This window comes from Macrobrachium nipponense, chromosome 42, assembly GCF_015104395.2.
Source record: "Macrobrachium nipponense isolate FS-2020 chromosome 42, ASM1510439v2, whole genome shotgun sequence".
Taxonomy (NCBI): domain Eukaryota; kingdom Metazoa; phylum Arthropoda; class Malacostraca; order Decapoda; family Palaemonidae; genus Macrobrachium; species Macrobrachium nipponense.
Genome location: NC_061103.1, coordinates 13,381,540 through 13,397,488, shown reverse-complemented (window position 1 = coordinate 13,397,488; position 15,949 = coordinate 13,381,540). Strand labels below are relative to the sequence as shown.

Here is a 15,949-nt window from a genome sequence, read left to right as displayed (position 1 = left end):
GCGAAACCAAAGGAATTTATTGCTGGTGATAAGAAATTAATTCTCGATATAATGTGGTTCAGATCCCACAATAAGCTGTGGGTCCCATCGCTAAGTCACCAGTTGGTTTCTAACCACGTAAATAAAAATCTAATCCTTTGAGCCCTAGGAGAGCTGATAAGATATACTTAACTTATGTTTTTGTATACGTATATAGGTACAACTGAAATAAACAGTTTTCTTGCAGTATATTCTGAAAAGAACTCCTGTTCCTTCTGCATTTGAATGCAGTATATTTTTGCTTTTACAATTTTGGATTTTATTTTCATGATCAGTTTCTGGTATTATTGAATTAAGTTAATTTTGTATAGTTTCGAGATTTAGATTTAATTGAACAGATTTAAATGGTGATACTTTTGGCAGTTTTAGGGTGTGGTTGCAAATGAAATGAAATTTTGTAATTTTACCAAATGAGTAGCGCCTCAGTGGCGTGGATGGTATGGTCTTTGCCTGCCACCTCGGTGGCCACGAGTTCGATTCTCGGGCATTTCATTGAGGGGTCAGAGATAATGTTCGGAAGTCACGTAAAGCCGTTGGTCCCGTTGCTGAATAACCACTGGTTCCATGCAACGTAAACATACCATACAAACAAACAAACAAACAAACAAACACATGACATCGGGAGACATTTGGTCATTTAAAAAATGTCTTAGTTTTTTTTCAGCTGATTTCTCTGGAATTTTGGAGTTAGTCTGCTTTTTCTCCATCCGGGGATGCAAGTGGGTTAATAATGATAATAAAGATAATAATAGCATTATTATTATTATTATTATTATTATTATTATTATTATTATTATTATTATTATTATTATTATTATTATTATTATTATTTTGCATCTTTCTTGACGAATCTTGTACCGTACGGAATTGTTTTCCCATAAAGTATTTGATTTATGAGCATTCGGGTTAAAACACTTCCTAATTATAATTCTGAAATGATGACATGAAGTTATCTTTTTCTGTATCGTTGTCATTTAATTGAAATTCGAACAATTAATGAACGTAAGGGAATTCATTCCCGATGTTCTGTTAATGACAGTTTTATTGAAATTGTGTGGACACCCTCTTTAACGTCTTTCAAAGTAAATGATCTGTTTTTTAATTTATTATTATTTCAGTAGATGTAACCTATTCACATGGAAGAACCACACCAAAGAGGCCATTGGCTTGTAATTCAAGCTTCCAAAGAATGTTGCTCTCACCCTCCCACCGCAGACCTCACACTGCAGCAGTAATTGATCATGATACAGAGCCAGTGATTTTTCATCGCCCGGGGAGAGATGCGAACCTGCGACATGTGAGTGGCACAACCACGACACTAACCACTGTACCGGGGACCAGCTGGCGTCGCGAAAGTGTGACTAGTAATTATCGACCAAGAGGTCGTCACTCTTGTGTGGTTCGACTCAGCTGCGCATATTTTGTTATCAAGATTGGCTAATAAATCCTTAATTAAAATTCCTTGCGGGGACGCCGTCACAGAAATGCGCTGCGCGTTATAAAAATCCCCAAATTACCGGTGCGCTTCTCACACGAGTTCAATATCATGAAGGCATTTTTAATCTGTCGAGACGAAATGAAATTAATGAATAAATAAAAAAAATGATTCCTTTTGGCGGTCACGACTTTTCCCACTCGGAAATTGGAAAAAAAATTAATTTTGCATCAATAACATTAGCCATTAATACAAATTGTAATTATCCCGTCCCCACTGTGCCACATTAAATAAACATTAAATACTCCCGTACTCGTAATGAATGCAAAGTTCTGCTCTTTTTTTATTTTCATTTTGTTTATTTCTTTTATTTGTCACGATTAGAGGTGTCGGGGGTGTAAAGTGGCAGCGATCTCGAGTAGAAAAAAATGTGACTTAGTTTTGTGTTATCTTAATTCGTACACTTCATTTTTAGGGTAAAGCGAGTTCGTCTTTTTGTTGGGGTTTCTTTTCTGTCGAGAATGGTCAGGGTCCAGGAATGTGTCTCCCTCTTTGCCAAGCCTTTCCTTGTCTGTAATTCTTTCTAATCATGAAAGTCTCTTTTTGTTTTGTTTCATGTTTAGTAGAGTCTCTCTCTCTCTCTCTCTCTCTCTCTCTCTCTCTCTCTCTCTCTGACGCGGGACATTTTAATTAGAGTTAACAGTAACGTTAATGGCCCACATTAAGACCCACGGGAGTCGCATTTCCCTATATGTAAGGTACTTTATAACATGCTAATCTGTGATATTTCCCCATCCTGTTGAAAGATTACAGCATTAGTCTAGATTTTTAGGTCGTCTCTCTCTCTCTCTCTCTCTCTCTCTCTCTCTCTCTCTCTCTCCTAAAACATTTTTTGTCTCTTTAAAAAGCAATGTAATGCCATTAACGGTAGAACCGTGCTCTTCATTTATGTACTAACTGCGTAGTTTGTAAGATTTATGTTCGTGTTTATTGATTCACTTCCAGTTGAGAATGTTAGCAGTAGTGGAAGAAGCAGAAAAAAAGTAAAGTTTTAGTAGTAGTAATGGATGAGGTAATAGCGGCATCGTCATTACGAATAGAATGAAGGACAGTAAATAAATGGATTCGTTTGGCCTTAGAGTAACGTGTCTCGCGATAAAGAAAAGTAAAAAATAAAAAAACTGTAACTCGAAAATAACTAGACTGGTTTTTTTCCATCTGTCCATCAGCCTGTGGTGTGTTTGTATGGTAACACTGCGTCCCGGGCTTTAGATAGTTACATTCAGCTTACATTCAACAATAATAATAGCATCCTATTTCGAATATTAACGGTGTACTACTCATACAGTAAATTATTAAAACACTTTTCAGTTGCAAATGTACACCCAGATATCCTTTTATTTACCTAAAACTTACACATACCGTAACTATTTAAAGCCCGGGACGCAGTGTTACCATACAAAAACACCCAAGGCGGATGGACAGATGGAAAAAAACAAAGTATAGACTTGATGAAACATTTCCATCCCAGGATGCAGCTATTCTACATCTTGTATCGGCAGTATTATTTTTGGAAGAAAGGCGTTATTCGTCTGACGTGGTAAATGTTACGTATTTATAGATAAAAGCTGCTCATCGTGTAAATACCGACTATTTGAAAGAGAGAACCTCATCGTCCAAAATTTTAAGTCTCGCTCTGTGTGTGTGGTTGTGTGTGTGCGTGTACGTGTGTGTGTTGGGGGGGGGGTGGGTTGGTGGGGATGGGGGGGGGGGGGGGGGGGGGGGGGGGGGGCGGGGGGGGGGGGGGGGGGGGGGCAGGCAGTCAGTCAGTCAGTCACACAACTGGCTTCTTATTTCTCAGCAATTTTTCCAAAGAAAGGCTGATGACTTGACATAGAGATGCTAAAGGAAAATATTCCACATCTAACAAACCCGATCTCGCCGGCTTTTGGGAGGAATCTCCTACCTGTTATATAATAACAAGTCTACCCAACATTTTGCGGAAAAATGACCTATAGTATATGTGGTGCTACGTTTAAAAAAATGTGGTGGGAGATTTTGAACGTTGAATTAACTAATAAAAATTTCAAATATCTCCTCTATGCATAGCAGGTCAGAGACGCCAGGAGTACTATAGTATTACAGCAATAGTTCTTAATGGCTTGCTGGTGTCGTTTATGCCCATAGTGCTATTAAAGCTTGAGATTATCAAGATGAAAGTTCTACTAGAGCTTAGCAATAATTGTCATTCATCACCGTCTAAGGAAAGATGGCTTCCCTTATCTATCTATAATTGTTTCGACTAATGTAGAGATAAAGAGACTCAAACAAGCAATGTGATATGTGTACCCGATTATGAATCTTTCACCTCAGTACTTCACAAATAAGAACGTCAGAGCAAATTGTGGTATATAACTAATATTTATAAGTAATTTTCTCAGAGCTGTCGTGTTACGTTATAATGGGTTCTTGTGTTGGCTGTAGATTGGTATTCACAATGATGCATATCCCCCGGTTGAAAGGTAACTGAGATAGTTGTGTGTATGTCGCGAATTCAGAACGCATCATGCAAAAGTGTATCTGGTAGGGTAGTGACTTTCATTAGGAGTCAGTATTAGTTTTCTATAAAATAAAACTATTGAGATGGCTTTTTTGTCTGTCCGTCCGCCCTCAGATCTTAAAAACTACTGTGGCTAGAGGGCTGTAAAGTGGTATGTTGATCACCGCCCTCCAATCATCTAATATACCACCAAATTGCAGATCTCTAGCCTCAGTAGTTTTTAATTTACTTAAGGTTAAAAGTTAGCCATGATTGTGCGTCTGGCACGGCTATAGGTACCAGCAACACAGGCCACCACCAGCCCGTGCCTGAGAGAGATATAATTTTGGTGTGATGCTGCCGGGCCGATGTCGTTTTTGTTTATGGATGCGACCAACACACAACCTGTAGGGGCTTAGTGCCGTCAGTGGACCTCATGTGGTGAACTGTAGGATATTACTTAAGGTTCTTTGCAGCGTGCCTCCGGCCCCTAGCTGCTGCAACCACTTTCGTTCCTTTTACTGTACCTCCTTTCATATTCTCTTTTTGCATCTTACTTTCCACCCTCTCCAAATACTTGAATCATAGTGCAGCTGCGAAGTTTTCCTCCTATCACACCTTTCAAACCTTTTACTAGCAATCATTTCAGCGCTGAATGACCTCATAGGTCTCAGTGCTTGGCCTTCGGCCGAAATTTTATATTAAAGTCAACTCAAGCGACCAACACACACAACTAAATATGATATATGTAAGTATGTAATCCTAATAACCACAATACCCTCTTAACTTCTCGGATTCTTCACGCAATAGAGATACGCTTGTCACTGCAAATCCTTATATCTAAATGCAGGAAACTGAAGAAATTCTGACGGCCGCAGCAGGATTCGAACCCGCATCTAGAGTATCAGACGAGGTCACTTTGCCGACCTGACCATGAGAAGTGATTGACGTTTATATACGCAGAATACCTGTTGAATTCAGATACATTGATCACAGCTGCAATAGTCCTCCCACCGTAGCCAAGTGGGGAATCGTTTTCTTTGCTTTTTAGGCTTTCATATTGAGGTCGAATCTACTAGTGATTTTTCTCTAGATACGTATTTGAATGGAACATCAAGTCAGGGCCCGGCAAAAAAAAAAGCTTTTACGCTGACCTAAGCAGCATTGGATTTGTCACCCCTACCCCCCACCCCCCCAACCCCCACCACCACCGCCGCCGCCGGTGCTTAACTATTACTTGTGCTTGAATACTTGATCATTTCATGCATTTTTTGTTGTCTTCTCCGTTCCAGAGGAAAAAATCCTTTTGTGAGACATGACAGTAGGTCCGTTGCCAAATTAATCTTCGACTACACCCGTTAACCAAATGGATTTCCACTTGAACTACGTTGTACAGAAATATAAGCAAGACTCCGGTGGCGGATCGTGACTAAATACGTTGGATAATTTGATCATTTTTTTCCTTTATTTTAGACTTATTTTGTATTTTTATTTATTTTTGCTTTTTTTTATTTTGTTTAATTTAATATTTTCCAAACGCTATTGATGGGCCCTGATGGAGTGGGGTCCCTAAGCAGGTACTTAGTTCGCTTATGCCTTGGACCGGCTTTGCATCGAGTACATAGAAGGATTCAATGGAAGGTTCCTAAATCTGAAATAATGACAGATATGTTAGTTAAATGCATAAACATATCAACAGACTATTATAAGCACGTTAAATTATTCAAAGCAGACTAGTAATGTTTCAGCGGAGCAGATACCGTAGTGGACAAGCATTATGCAGTACTTGAAGTGCTTGGGAAAGGCATTTGGGAAAATCGTTCCCCGCTGTGACTTTCCACCTCTGTGTCTCCAAAAGACGCTCGATTCGCTGTGTTGATCCAGCTCGTAGTTATTGGCCAAGTTAAATGGAAATGAGCGCAGTAAAAATAGCACTCTTCTTACACAACTTTATTATTAAAGGAGTTGAATGAAAATAATCTAAATGATCATAGAAATGATTAAAGAAGGTCAGGCATTTCATCCCTTGTTTTTTAAATATGTAATAAGCTTCTCGGTGACCGCGAGTTCGATTCTCGGGAATTCCATTGAAGTGTGAGAGATGTGTATTTCTGGTGATAGAAGTTCATCACTCGACGTGGTTCGGAAGTCACGTTAAGCGGTTGGTCCCGTTACTGAATAACCATGCTATGTAAAAACACTATACAAACAAAATAATATGGAGAAATACTGTAACAAGGAAGTCTTTCTCATTGATTTAAATTTTTATCAGGAATGTGTTTGACTTCTCTCTGGTAGGTGTTTTACTTAAGTAGCTGTTGTTATTAATATTACTGCTCTGAAAGTCAAGTTACCTTAAATTGTATAAACAATAGTCCTAAACTTGGCATTTTAACTGACTGTTCACTGTAGACATTATGATTTTTCTATATATTTAAAGACATGGTTGTCCTAATCATTTCATTATTTCAAAGAATAAAATCTTCAAGTAAATATTTTATCATCACTGGATCTTTTCCAACCCTCCACGTACCGATTCAGTTAAGAGGGAGGGCTTCGGAAACAATGTCGATTTGTGTATTATTTTTCCAAATAAAAGTCAAATTTTAGTTGACCACAGTTAGGAGTTTGACAGGAGGCCCTTTTCCAGTAAGCTGCCTAAACCAAGGAAGAAATTTCAACGTGCTGAAAAGGTGACATGATTGACCAGGGTACATTTTTAAAGACTTAAATATTTCTCTCCAATCTCTATGAAATCACTATACGAATCGTGCAGGTGAAGAGCAAGTGCCAAGGATAAGAACCACTTCCTGAGAGTGATTAACTTGCTGGAGGTTCTCCGAACTTAGTATGAAATTAAATAGATTATTCCCCCAAATGGTGCTTTCAAAGGTCTGCCACATCTGATGCCATTAAAAACGTAATTGGCGCGACTGGCTCATCGCTGATGGTTTAGTGATTAGCCTTCCAGAAGGTGTAAGAGATATTCGAAGGAACCAAGAAGAGAAGCCGATATATATATATATATATATATATATATATATATATATATATATATATATATATACATATATATATATATATATATATTATATAGTATAATTATATATATATATATAGATATATATATATAAATATATATATATAGATATATATATATATATATATATATATATATATATATATATATATATATAGTTATATATGTTATATATATATATAATATATATATATATATATCTATATATAGATATATATACATATATATAACAGATATATATATATATATATATGTATATATATAATATATATATATATATATATATATATATATATATATATATATATATATATATATATATATATATATATATATATATATATATATATAAATATATATATATATATATATATATATATTTATATATACGTATATATATATATATATATATATATATATATATATATATATATATATATATATATATATATATATTTCGGGATTACTTCTAAATGACATCTCTGTATGTATCCTTTTTTCTTTAAATTTTAACAAAAGCTACACTATATCTAGTCATCATTCTGATTATCACACTTGATTAACTGAAGTGGCCTATTTTGTATTTAGTCAATAAAAACATTTGGAAGTTATAGATATACTTATTATTTTGACATATTAGCAGGTAACTCTAGTTCATGAGTGTTAAACTCTGAAAAGTAGTGTTACCTATACAGTGGTCAAGTATGATCCAATTGGAGAAGCTTAAATTATATAGGTGGTGATGTTGCATATAATTTGGGCTTATATTAAAGTGTTAGTTTTTTTACCCAATTGGTATGGTGGTTTGATAGCATCCTCAGGCTGTAACATTTTCTTGTACGCGATTAAGGCGTTAACTATAGCTGGTTCACTTAAGGTAGATTCTTGGATGATGCCTATGCTTACGAGACGTTTGTTTAGCGGCCGCTGATTGGCTGGTACCGGGAGGTAAGTAGCTCCCAGCCAATCAGCGGCCACCAAACAAACGTCTCGCAGGCTTAGGGCTCACCCAAGAATCTACCTTAAGTGAATCGACTGAAGGTTCCCAGTTCTCTAGAAACTTGAATTAAGTAAAAAAAAAAAAAAAAAAAAAAAAAAAAAAAAAAGCTCTCTTGTAAACCCGCGCGTCCAAAGGAGCTGTAAACTGACCACTTTTCTTTAAATCAATCGTCCTTCCAGGTGACACCTGTCAACCCCCAGGAAGGAACCAAGGACACGAACAAGATCCACAAACAAAAACACTGAATTCGGCTGGCAACAAAATGATAATATTCAGTCCACCAAAAGAGGTTTTGTCGAGCCACTTCAAAATTAATCATTCTAACAAAAATGTGAAAATTGTGGTACTTTGCGTGAGATTCCTTCTTGACGGCAGCGTTGTGAATTTCACGAATGATTATAAGAATCTGTGCAAAAGTTTATTCAAGAACAATTTCCAGATAACAGCTGTTTCTTGAATAATCATTCAAAAGATAAGGATTCATCCTGTGGCGATTGAAGTTAAAAAAAAGGCGTTACATTACAAGATGAATTCTCAGTATACCTTTTATGGCCTATGCTTAGGAAGACAGGCCTTTCCGCAGTTGTAAATTTCAGGGAAAAATTCCGACTAGTTATTGATTGAAGGCTAATCATTCTTTTAATAAGGGCTCGTATGATACTTTAAACTCGACTGATTTTTTGTATACTTTTAAAATATGGGCCATACGATCATTCATAACAATCTCGATTGCTTGGCAACTAATTTAAATATTCTTGTATTATAATACAAGTGAAGAAAAGGCATACTTTCTGCGATCATTATTAAAAAAAAAGCGTGTCAATTCTACTACACCACATTTGATAATTTCATAATTCTTGAGGATTCGCTCGTGACAAGACTTTTTATGAATAAGGAGTTTCTGTATACTTACAAAATACTGAAGATTTTAGCACTAGAAAGCGCTGACTTCGTTCCAGAGTTAGCTTGAGGTAGAAAATTAGACATAAGTTTAGCTATGAAACAGTTAATGAATAAATTACTTACATTATTATCAAAATTCATTGTTCATTTGTGAACAAACACGTTTTAAATTTAGACTCAAGTCAGAGTGCATGCTTTGCTGATGTCAAAATTGAATTAGGCATTGGGACATTATCTTGACGTCTGAAATTCTTTACTGGTAATAGAATTAATAGTCAAGAGATCTGTCTTCATGTTTCTTTTCGTATAACAAAGCGTTCTGTTTTACTTACCTGTTCCGTATAAACTTGGATTGTCTGAAACGAATGAAGTTTATGTTAGTGCAATTCTATAGCGTAATGAGTGATAATATTTCCTTTTCTCTGTCAGTATATTTTGTCAAACTATATGATGTACATGGGTGATATATTTTATCGCAATATTAAAGAAAATTGTTTATCATAATATTTTGACAATGAGCTGAACATTTATCATTGCTCGAGACTTAATTAGGCTTAAAAAGATACTTTTCTTATAAGTGTCTTTTCCTGGAAACGTTTCAACATCGTTTCCATAAAACCTATGTTTAAAAATTCCCCTCCAAATAAGTAAAAAAAAAAAAACATAAGCAAAATAACACAAGTTGTTTTGCAAGAATAACTAATAACCTTTTCAGCCTCTTTTAGAAATGTTTTCGAAAACGAGATTCAGTTTCGCATTGGTATCCGTATTTGAATCGTTCTTTCAATTTTATCCCTATTGATACAAACTGGAAAACTCTTTTTGACATGTTATGTTCCTCTCCAGGGCGATTTTTATTTTAACCTCTTGGTCATATCTCTCTATGAATATGTAATACTACATTAGTAATTCCCCAATGAAGTCACAAGCAGCTCCGGACCCCATTAGAGAGAGAGAGAGAGAGAGAGAGAGAGAGAGAGAGAGAGAGAGAGAGAGAGTGGTTTGGGGAAAGTAGCGAAGAACCGAGATGTAATTTACCGTAATAGCTGCTGACTCTGTCATGATTGCGTTGTGACATATTTGACAACTGACGGGCAGTCTCTCGTTCCACTGTAGTTGATGCTGATGTGGTGGTGGTGGTGGTTGTAGTTGTTGTTGTTGTAGTAGTAATTATTGGAAGATCTGACAAAAGGAAAACAATTTATTACCATTTACTGAAAAGGCTCCAACATTTGATAAACGTTGTCATCCTAGTATTGACCTTTTTAACAGTAGGTGTACTTAATTTTGTTAAGCAGTGAATTTATGTTGCTTTTATTTGTTTGAAGACATAAACGTTTCTGGTTTCATTCAGCTGTGAAAGAGCTGATGAATAATCGAGTTCAACATCAAATACTGGCAAGTACTGCGGCACTGTTTATACCGTAATTTCCAGGACAAGTAAATCTACTCTGTTATGCTTAACGAGATTGGAAATTCATTCGAAGTAAAGGTTTGTCGGGGGTTCTGCCACTCGACGAATATTGTTGCTGTCAACGTTTGCCTTGATGCCCTTGATTAGGTGGTCAGAGTCTCCTCATGTATCATGTATTTCCATTTAGAAATTGTTTGTGTTGTCTTTTCGTGTGTGTTTGTGTTGACTATGGGCTTTAAATAGTTACGCTATGTCTAAGTTTTAGGTGGATAAAAGGATATCTGGGTCTACATTTGCAACTGAAAAGTGTTTTAATAATTTACTGTATGCGAATTACACCGTTAATATTCGAAATTTGATATTATTTAAAGCCCGGGACGCAGTGTTACCATGTGCAAACACCACAGGCGGATGGACAGATGAAAAAAAAAAAAAACAGAGTATAGGCTCTCTCGGGATAATGTTGTGATAGTGCTCCTTCAGTGTTTTACGAACTTAATGAAAAAACCATTGTAATGCAGATTTTTTTCACTTTGAGGAGCCTCGTGGAAAGCATTGGAATGTTCCTTTCAACAAATTTGAAGCGAAAAATAACAACATTCGAAGATTTAAAGCTTTTGGTTTAACCACCAATAAAAACGCAAGGAATCAGTTTAGAAAGCGTTTGGCTTCTTTGAAGCCAATCATATTAGGATAAATGGTTTATTATACACAATATATGTATATATATACATATGTCTGTATATATGTATATATATTGTGTATAGTACACACACGCACACGCGCGATATATATATATATATATATATATATATATATATATATATATATATATATATATATATATATATATATTGTGTGTGTGTGTTTAGTTACGTATGTATTTACAATTTAAATTTTAGCTCTTTGCAATCAAACATCTTTCACATGCTGACCAATATAGAACACCAATATCTCTTCATTCAATCCACTAATACTATTGTATTATTGTTATTATACTGTGTATCGGACGATAGTTGCAGCGACCTTCATATCTGTCTCCCTCGTTTATCGGCTGTTACATATTCGTGGTTATCTACACCATCTGATTAAGTTCTACACCTGGTCGACAACGCCAAGGGAAAGGCGTGTCCTCTGAGCAGAGCCTGCACTCTTGAATAATTGAAATTGTCATTTCGTTCTGTTTCTCAAAAGTATTGATTATTATGAGAGCACAATGACACTTGATTACTCCAGGGACCGCCGACCGCCGATATCAATAGGTGGGTGAATATTAAAACCCCTGCTGCATTAGCAATGGAACACGAGAGAGAGAGAGAGAGAGAGAGAGAGAGAGAGAGAGAGAGAGAGAGAGAGAGTATGTAGGATTAGTGTGAGCGTCTTTCATACTGAGCTCATTTTCTCAGAATGTACTATTATTGAAGACTTTGTATCTGGTGAAGGTCTGTTAATTCAGTTTTGATAAAAGAATGATCTTCGGTTTCAAAATATAGAGGGATAAATGCATATCCCATTGCATGCATTCATATTATATATATCAGATATATATATATATATATATATATATATATATATATATATATATATATATAAATATTTATATTTATTATATATTTATTATTATATTTATATGTATATTTATATATTTATATATATTATTATATATTTATACATATATATATATATATATATATATATATATATATATATATATATATATATATTTCTATAATATATATATAATATCTATTATATATATCATGAAAAATAAACTTCATCTGTTAAAACCCATTTAAACTGGATAATGGTGGGAAGTCAGTCCACCGGAGATATTAGACCTTAGCGTTTTAAACCACTGAGTTGTGAATGGGCCTGTTAACTTGATATTATTATCTTATACGCAATATATATATATATATATTATAATATTATATATGTAAATATAATTATGTATCACCTAGATATTATATATATATTATATAAATAATATATATATATATAATATAACGTATATGTGATATAATGCAAAGATCTTCATCAGTAAAACAGGTTACGCGTCAAGTATAAATTACCCATTTACTACTTGATAAGGGTGGGAGATTCAGTCCACCGAAATATAGTCCTAAGCCCTAAACCAGTGAGTTGTAATGGGCCTGTTATACTTGATATATATATGAATATATATGTGCATATATTATATATATATATATATATATATATATATATATATATAAAAACGGTAAAAACGGTATATGTGAATGAAATTAAATGGAAAGTAATATGCAAATGTTACCGGAAGTCAGTTTTGTTGATGAATGCTCATTGAAGCGTTTTAACTTTAGAGATGATTAAGGAGACAATTAAAGGAAGATCATTTCATGAGGACTTGAATTTTCTAACTTATGATTTCACTGAAGTTATAATTATAAATGTAATGTAATACAAATAAATTGGTAGATATTGCAGTAAAGCAAAGTGGATAACATGTTGCTGTCCATGTTCATATTAATATATAATCTTTTATTGTGCTTTGTTGTGTTGTATTTGATTTTTAACTATTCATAGGTTAATAACCTTTTGTATATTTAACTCGTTTATTTGTTCCATTTTGTATATTTCGAGTAATTCTGTCGGTGTTTATACTCCCGTTTAAGAATTTTTTATGCGTTTTATTTTCAGTTATGCTTACGGGTTATTCCCAATGGGAAGTGTTGCAGTATCATTCATTATTAGTAAAATAATCACCTTTTAATTAACGCCGGCCATTTCCCAATGAATAATTCTGTTGTCTTTATGTATGACAATTTTGTTTGTTTTTTTCAGATGTGAATTTCGTTGTTTTTTGTTAGATGTGAATTTCATACGCATGTTTTAAAAAGCTTGGCTTTCTCTTGGCTCTAGATATTTTTTTAATTCTCTTTCTCTCTCTCTCTCTCTCTCTCTCTCTCCAAGAGTATGCATGTCAGTCCAAAAGCATGCTTAGATTCCTTTGCCAAAAGGGATACCTTCCTAAATGTAAGAAGAGAGGCGAGGGGCGGGGGAATGGGGTCGGGTATACGGTCGGAAGAAAACTAAGTAGACGTGGCGAAATTTAGTAGACGAGTGTCACTGGGTGTATTCTATGCTGGGAATAATGAAGTCGGTATTCTCGAAAATGCAAAATTATAAGCCCCAGGAAAACGACCGAAGCACAGGAATGGGAAATTGACATTACGATGCAGAATTTGGTCACACACTTGATCATTGGTCACTTTTTAGTTTTCTGTAAAAGAGAACTAATGAGGTGACTTTTTGCCTGTCCGTCCGCCCTCAGATCTTAAAAACGACTGTGGCTAGAGGGCTGCAAATTTGTATGTTGATCATCCACCCTCCAATCATCAAACATACCAAACTGCAACCATCTATCTTCAGTAGTTTTTATTTTATTTAAGGTTAAAATTAGCTATGATCGTGCGTCTGGCACTGCTATATATATGCCAATAACACAGGCCACCAGCGGGTCGTAGCTGAAAGTTTCATGGGCGTCGGGTGAAAGTGTCATGGACCGATTCCTTTCTTTTCCTTTTTATAATCTCCACCGTGGCGCACTTCCCTTTTCAGTGCCAAGAGGAGGAGGGTAATTCCCGTCTTTCCATGTTGCTCTGAGAGGATGTTGCTGTAACTGAAGCAGCTTTGTGTTTTCTGGAAACTTACAATTTTCTTAGAAAGACCTAAGTTGTAAATAGTTATCATTATAAGTATTTACCAATTTTTATATTCAATTTTATGGACGTGTGGACGAATTGTTTAAGTATCTAAGAATTAGATAAATCTGCATGAAAACTGTTGATTAAAATTTTTGTTGTAATGTAATAAGTAGCGAGTCTATTTTAATTTTTTTTTTTTCAAATTTGAAATGTAGCAAAATATGTATTCTGTATCCTTGACCATTCTAAATAAAATCATTGGGTACCCTATTCTCAGTATTTAATATGCACCTTTTTACCTGTACTATTTATATTACCTATCACAATGCCCGTGTCGTATTTTATTTTTTCCAGAATTAATCAGCTGGAACGCAACTTTATACTATAGCTGGTTCACTTAAGGTAGATTCTTGGATGAGCCCTATGATTGCGAGACGTTTGTTTGGCGGCCGCTGATTGGCTGGTACCGGGAGGTAGACAGCTCTCAGCCAATCAGCGGCTGCCAAACAAACGTCTCGTAAGCATAGAGCTCACCCAAGAATCTACCTTAAGTGAACCTGCTATAGTCTCAATAAATGGATTCCAATCAGTGAAAAAAATATTAACTTTAATTTAGATAAGAGACTTCTCTCTTTCCTCGTGCATCCCCTTATTCCGGAGGAATTTTAGCCATTTTCAGGAATTTTATCTTTTCCTTCATATCTTTAGTCCCGTAGGTGGGTAGTAGTAGCGTCCCCTAGGCCCCTAGCTGCGACTTCTTTCATTCCTTTTACTGTACTTCCGTTCATATTGTCTTTATTCCATTTTTTCATAATGCAACTGCGAGGTTGTCCTCCTGTCGCACCTTCCAAATTTCCTTACTGTCAGTTTCCCTGTCAACGCTGGATGACCTCATAGGTCCTAGCTTTTGGCCTTTGGCCTAAGTTCTGTATTCTATACTATTCATATCTTGAGATTAATAATTACCAGTCAAGCTTTCAACTCTTTGAAAATACTTTTGAAACAGGATATATAGGTATAGAAAGAATGGGAATCACAGTGATCATATTGGAGAAACAAATGTACAGTTATGTAAATGTACATATATTTAAATGTAAAACTGTAAGGATAGCTTTCGGGAATCTGTTCGGTTCCCATTTTCAATCTGACACGTTGATGTAGTACTCCAACCAAGTAAACATGAAAGGAGTCCTCGAAAGCTATCCTTACAGGTTTAAATCTAAATATATGTACATTTACATAACTGTACATTTGTTTCTCCATTTGAAGACTCGTGCTACTATGAGTATTTTTTTAATGATCTTATTGTTATTTTGGGTTTAGTAAGTCTCTTCTAGAATGTCATTGTATTTGACTAGGATTTATATTTGACCTCTCCTGGTGGGGAAGGAAAGAACTGTGACACTCATCAGCCATAATTCCCAGGGCAGTAACGAGAATTTTTGTCACATGAGCATATATAAAGTGTGTGTGTGTGTTTGCAGAATGCGTATCAGATGTAGGTTATGCAAACTTTAAACTAAGCATTGCGCGTCCGTCATCCCATTCTTAAAGTTGAAATCCACAATGGCAATCCCCACATGACTGAGAAACGAATCTGATTAACGATGGGAAAATTTCCCTTTATTTTCTTATAAAAGCCAAAGCTGGTTTTTATAAAATGAAATAGTGGTGAATAAACATAGAAAGGTTACCATCAGTATAGAAAATGGAACAGTAATATAACGTACCCCGTCGGATGGATAGTGCACTCAGTGGATGTCACGTGGTGTACTGTAGGGATTAATCAAGGTTCTTGCTGGCATCCCTACGGCCTACAGCTCCAACAAACTCCGTTTCTACTACTATTCCTCCATTTCGTGTTCTCTCCGTTCCATTTTTCTCTCCGCCCTC

At 35.3% G+C, this 15,949-nt stretch overlaps 1 protein-coding gene across 2 annotated transcripts in view; it reads right to left on the bottom strand.

Moving 5' to 3' along the window:
- LOC135212981 (uncharacterized) overlaps window positions 1-15,949 on the bottom strand; it is a 373,893-nt gene that overhangs the window by 98,857 nt on the left and 259,087 nt on the right. The window contains exons 7-9 of one of the 2 annotated variants that reach the window (XM_064246753.1): window positions 9,995-10,138; window positions 9,289-9,312; window positions 8,967-9,018 (exon numbers count right to left, since the gene is read on the bottom strand). In XM_064246753.1, the coding sequence (XP_064102823.1) occupies window positions 8,967-9,018; window positions 9,289-9,312; window positions 9,995-10,138 (220 nt within the window). The remainder of the gene's footprint in view (window positions 1-8,966; window positions 9,019-9,288; window positions 9,313-9,994; window positions 10,139-15,949) is intronic. The other variant, XM_064246754.1, reaches the window with a different exon arrangement.